At 53.5% G+C, this 5793-nt stretch overlaps 1 protein-coding gene across 1 annotated transcript; it reads right to left on the minus strand.

Moving 5' to 3' along the window:
• Positions 1-267: 267 nt before the first annotated feature.
• LOC104157725 (homeobox protein NANOG-like) lies at positions 268-5303 on the minus strand (the record flags this gene model as incomplete). The annotated part of the gene is made up of 3 exons (XM_009695172.1): positions 5123-5303; positions 1695-1969; positions 268-357 (listed from the first exon to the last, which is right to left on the minus strand). Coding segments are annotated over exons 1-3 (546 nt in total), but the record flags the coding sequence as incomplete, so codon positions are not given.
• Positions 5304-5793: the final 490 nt, after the last annotated feature.

Below are 5793 nucleotides of genomic sequence, written 5' to 3' on the forward strand. Positions count from 1 at the left end.
GTATATATATATATATATATATATGTTTGTATGTATGTATGAGGAAAACAGCTTTTCTCTGGAAGCATTTCAGTGGCATAGTCAGCCCATTGCTAGGCTACCTACAGAACACCGAGTCGTGCCAAGCCTGTGCCTCTGGACTGAACAAACCCGAAGGCAAGGTACGCTGATATCGGTATGCTTAAGTTGCCCCTATGGAGGAAATACATCACAGGACTTATCTACCCAGATAGAAGGGCCGTGTTGAGCCATGTGCCGTGTTCTTACCTGCGTGAGGCACTGAGCCCGTTCAGTCCACAGGCTGTGCTTCTGGCATCTTTTCAGCTTCATCCTCCTGTTCTGGAACCACGTCTTCACCTGGGTGGGGAAGGGAGAGCCAAGATCAGCAAAGGAGAAGGAAAAGCAAACGTTATCAGATTCACAAGCAGGAAGAACCAGGGCGGAGGGGGGGGAGAGTGACCAGATGGCATAGATATAGGGGCAGCAGCAGATAAAGGCCTTTCAGAGCTCCCTGGCTTTGTTGCCAAGGGGAGATGTCTGTCTAGCAGCCTCAGCAGGTGGCTAGTGCATCTGCATGGCAGGGGGAGGAGGCGGCATTATGGTCAGGGGACACTTATAGCTGGGACAAATTAACTCGTTTCAATCCTGGAGATGAATGACCGGTGCAAATTAGGCCCACTCGGGTCTCTACAAGCCTCCTATGCTCCAGGCAAACTTCTAAGACCCTGTTTCTGCAGACTGTGAGTGGAGAAGGGAGAGGCTTGCTCCTTGTACTCAGCAGCTCCCAAATTCAAAGCTCCTTGCTGGGGTGAATTCCAGAGCTGTTTCCCCCCAGGGCTGTGTCTGCGCTGTGAGAGCAGCCTTTGCAGGGATGTGGATTGAAGGAAAGAGCAGATTGTCCCACCGCTCTTGTTCCTGACAGAACCAGTTCAGTGTGTGCCCCTACAATGCATATGTAACTTTGTTAGTCCCAGGGCATCTCCGGGCATCCAGGCCATCATGCCCAGCTCTGAGATCCAAATTCCAGGCAGATTTTGGACATGCAACTGCAAACCCTTGTGCTCCATTGCCCAGCCCCCCCCCCCTCTGCTTTAGGAAGGCATCATTTGAGCCAGCATCATCGGTTCACTACACACAGCCTGCCCGGAGATCAGCAGGGACCCCGAAGGCCTGCAATGTATGAACCCAGCAGCACCCACACGGTGGGGGAGCGGGTGTCAAGCAGCCAGGCAGTGCTGAGTGAGGGTCATTATTCAATACCGGGCAAGATCAGCCCTGGGAAAGGCTAGCAATAGCTTTCAGCGTGTTGCAGCCCTGGGATTCAGAGAATTGATGCATGCCAGGGTTGCTGTGAAGTTCACCACCGCCTGGAAAAAGTCTGTGAAGTGCTGTCAAGGCCAGGGGAGAAGCTGTGGCGAACAACATATTCACCACTGTGTTTGCAATTCTACTACGAGTGTTGGCAACAGTACCCCTAACTGACCCCTTAATTGGGGGGGCCCCAATGAGGTGCCACTGACTCTCCTGCCCCCCAGAAGTGCTTCTGATCTCTGGGCATGAATAGCCGGGGAGCAACTGTTAGCTGGCACCTTTGCCTCTGTTCTCTGCGGGGGACTCATCTTTCCATCCTGCTTTACGTGACAATTCAGCTGCTGTGTGACAGAAACACCGTGGGTCAAAGCCTCCGTGTTCACCTGCTTGTAGGTGAGCCCTAGGGTAGCAGCCAGCTCCCGGATCTGCTGGGGGCTGAGGTACTTCTGGCTCTGGAACCGCTGGTGCAGGGTTTGCAGCTGGTCCTTGGAGAAAGCCGTGCGGCTCTTGGCCTTCCTCACTCCCTCCATGCCATCTTCTCTGTCTTTCCGAGACTTAGCCGCAGGCTGTGGGGACAAAGATGCCGAATGTGGACTAGTGGCTGAATCTGGTGTGAACTGGCTGAAATTCCCAGAACTGGACGAAGCTGGGGATACTTCTAGAAATAAAAAGACAATGGGAAAAGATATACGAGACATAATGCATGGCTGTATGGGTATGAGCATGCTGCCTGCCTGCTGTAGAGCTCCTTGCCTACCAGAGAAGGGCTTTCTTGAAGCAAAGGCTTGTGTCACCCTCCCTTTTTCATGGATCCATCAGCACAGACAAGCCCATTGACAGCAAGCAGTTTCCCAGCTCAGCCCTCCAGGATGCCCACGGCTCCCTTTCGCCAGGGCAGGGAGGGGAGAAGGGTGCACATCAGCTCACAGTGTTACTATCCCCCTCAAAAAGGTCCCGGTAATATTTCGGTCTCAGTATGGTGTAAAGAGGTCTGGTCATGACTGCAAGCGTAGCTTTGTGTTGGTGACTGGGCTCCCTGAAACTGCCTGCCCCCCTCCAAGCACTTGACAGGCAGTGACAAAGAAACCACCGACCAGGGTGTCCGGTGGGCAGAGCAGTCGGTGCTCACGGTGATGGGATGATGGGGCATCAGTCAGGCCTCAGATGTTGGCTCACTCCTCTTTGCCCGTAGCTCCCACCACAGACCATCCCGCTGCTGGAAACGTGCGTATAGATGGAGGGATGTATTTGGCTGAGGGGGGCTTCTGGCGAGAGAAGAATGAAGGAGGGAAATTTGACATGGAAGTGGGGAGGGAGAGAGGAAAGGTGGATGTGCAGGACTGGTGAGAAGAGCCAGTCATCCCATACCGGGGACATGGGGGACAAAATTTAAGAGTGGAGAGGAAGGTGTCCAAGCCCCTTCTCGTTTGTCCGCGTAGGTGTCTTAAGCGGTCTCTGTTGAGATAAAGATCTAAAGGAAAAACTTCCTAAACAATCTGTGCTATAAGTCCAGACGAAAGCTGTCAAAATGTAAAGTCATTGAGGCTGCTGGAATAGGAAAATGCTAACAAGAGAGATTACCCCAGCACCTTTCTGTCAGGTGCTTGGTTGCTGGGGGTCTGTGAGAGGCTGAGACCTTCTCAGGCCAGCCCTGATTGAAGGGCTGCGATGTCAGTCTCCCTCCTTCCCCATAACAGCAATGATAAATCCGTCCATTCCTCTTTCCTCCAGCTACTCCTCTGCAAACCCTTCCGCATGGTCCATCCCCTCTCCTGCGATGACATTTCAGGAGAGCAGGGGTGCAGTGCACGGGGCAGTGCCATTTTCCGTACACACCCGCTGACTACTGAGCCCAACCCATAGCTCCCAGTCTCCTTGTCACCCTGGGAGCAGCGACTCTGAAGCCTACTGAGATACCCTCCTCAACCCCCCAGATGTATGTCCGGGGTAAAGTACTGATGCTCTCCTGAGGAATGGGCCCCTCCGTTCACCCACCCTACCAAACCCTTCCTTCTTCTGTCCTAGGGCTGAGAGGCTACTAAGCAGTCACTCAAAAGCCTTGAGGTGTCACTGGGCTTCAGAAAGGTGGCCATGCCTGCAGTATCTTTCCCCTTGTTACCCTCCTGACAGAGGCAGAACCTGTCTTTGTGGTGCCTGCTGCTCTAGGGTTGCCTGTCCTTGGCTGTTTCCTATCCCTAGGAGATGACAACCACCCAGAGCACAGACTGTGGGAAGAGGCAGATGCGTAGCGGGGCAGTTTTGTGGTGCTGGGGAGCAGGGCCATGAGATTACAAAGGGATTCTGCCTACAAGGAGAAAGGGGCTGTCAACAGGAGAGGTGCAAGGGCCCAAGGCGGTACGTGCATGGGGATAGACTGCAGAGCCTGAGAGGAAGCTGAACATCCATGATCTGGATGCTCAGGAAGCTAAAATTTCGTGTGGGACCACAGGACGCTTGGTTCCTGCAGGCTGTGCAGTAAAAACCTTATAGGTCAGAACTGAGCACGCTGAGAATGTGGGCTTGGAAAACAGGAAAGTCTTCTGTCAGACAGGAACATAGAGCTAAAGCTCCCACACTTGCCTGCTCGGCTTGGCGTCCCAAACCCCTGTGTAATTTGCCACCTGCAGCTCAAGCTTAAGACAGAGATGCTGTCTCTCCCAGGAGGAGAGGGTGAAGAAAAGAAGAAGCCAGAAACACAAACAGCAGCAGAACAGACATAAAGGTGAAAACCCTGACAGACCCACTCCCACGAGCCCTTGACATCTGTAGGCTTTTGCTTTCACCACCGGGCTTTCTCCATTGAGAGGGGCAGCAGAGGAGAGCGTTTGAAGGTGGATTTTAAGTCTGTGTACCAGGCCCCTTGGAGACACGAATGAGTCAACCTGCCTGCTGTTATTGTGGAGCAGGCAGCGGGCAGGGAACTTAAGCCTTTCTCCAAACTATGTGGCAAGTAGCCATGTGCCAAGTGGCCACTAGTCACTCTGCCCCAGCCTGTAGCTGTCTATAGCATCTGACAGCTTGAAACCAGCACTCCAAAAAGCTCTCCTCTCACCCAGTAACCTTACAAGAGCATTCCCCCAATGACCATAGGATGGGGCTGGGGGAAGACCTGCCCTCACCAGCTGTTCTGTTGCCACTCGCTGGGGTGGCAGACGAACGGCAGGGACAGAAAATGCCACTGCGGTGGGGCCTGGGACTTTTTGGCAAAGAGGGAAAGGCAAGGCAACAAGAGCACGGAAAGGAGAGGGAAATTGAGAGAGGAAAATCTCAAAGTAGAAAATGCAGAGAGTAACAACGCTGGATTTATAGGGAGCAGATTTCCCGGCACGGTGGTGCAGAGCATGGCTTGGCTCAAGTTTAATGAGCACATGAAGCGTGCGAGGAGTTTGTAAGGGGCTAAGGGATGCCACGAGCAGAATTACCTTCAGGCTTTGTTTCTCCCCATAGTACATGTGACAGCATTTGACTAAAGGGAGGCCCAGACATTCCTGCCCCGAGAACCATGAACTTCCATGAGACCATGTTGTCACACTGCCCTTCAGCCTGGAGCACAGACCTGGACTCTCACAGGCTCCGCTGGGATTTAGGAAACCAGTTTACAGTCCCCAAAGAAAAGTAGCATGGAAAGGCGATGCGACTGCCCAAGGTCACCCATCCTCCTTGCCCACTGCATCGCACTTTGCCCACCTCACGCATTAGGAAACTGAGGCAAGGAGAGAGAAAAATTTACTCAAGGTTGCAAAGCAAGCGGCTGACCTGGGACCACAGGTATCCCGGGGAGCAGCCCTAGGATGTAGCCAAAAAGTCTTACCTGCCATCTGCCTCTTCCCTCCTGCCTCCGGAGACTGACTGGCACTGGTGGTTCCTCCGGGCCCAGCCGAAGCTGGGACATGTCCTGCCTCTCCCAGCGAGTTCCAGTAAAACTCCAGGTACCCCATACCAGTCCCACCGGGGTACGCCTGGTAGGCTGGTAAAGCCAAGTGTGCACACATGGGGGGCAGATGCAGATGAAGGGGTTGTTCCCCCACCTTCTGATAGATGCCACCTTCACTTGGGGAGCAGGTCTCACCAGCAAGCCCCGAAGTGTAGACAGGCAGTTACCTTTATAGTTGCCTATACCCTGCCTGGGAGTGCAATATTCACCATCCTCCGCTCCTCCAGGCTCTTTGTCATGTTAAAGAGGCTGATTGATGGGGTGGGGACAGAGCAGGGTGGAGGGGGGTGGTGGAGAGAAAGCCACACATGGCATCAGAGCTAAAATATGTCCCCTCTGAATTCTTCCCATTCTGCAGGTTCCTCAGTTACACCTGAGCAGGAGTCTGATCCAGAGCTCCAGGAAACCTCCTCCTGCTTGCTTCTTTGGGCTCAGCTCCAATTGCCCCATCATAAAATAAGCCCAGATGTCCTGTAGAAGACAGCTGTTCACAGCACCGGGAGAACAAATCCCAAGCAACCCGCACCACAGGGGAGTGGACAGGAGGT

The sequence above is a fragment of the Cariama cristata genome, unplaced genomic scaffold, assembly GCF_000690535.1.
Source record: "Cariama cristata isolate BGI_N322 unplaced genomic scaffold, ASM69053v1 scaffold16402, whole genome shotgun sequence".
NCBI classification, from domain to species: domain Eukaryota; kingdom Metazoa; phylum Chordata; class Aves; order Cariamiformes; family Cariamidae; genus Cariama; species Cariama cristata.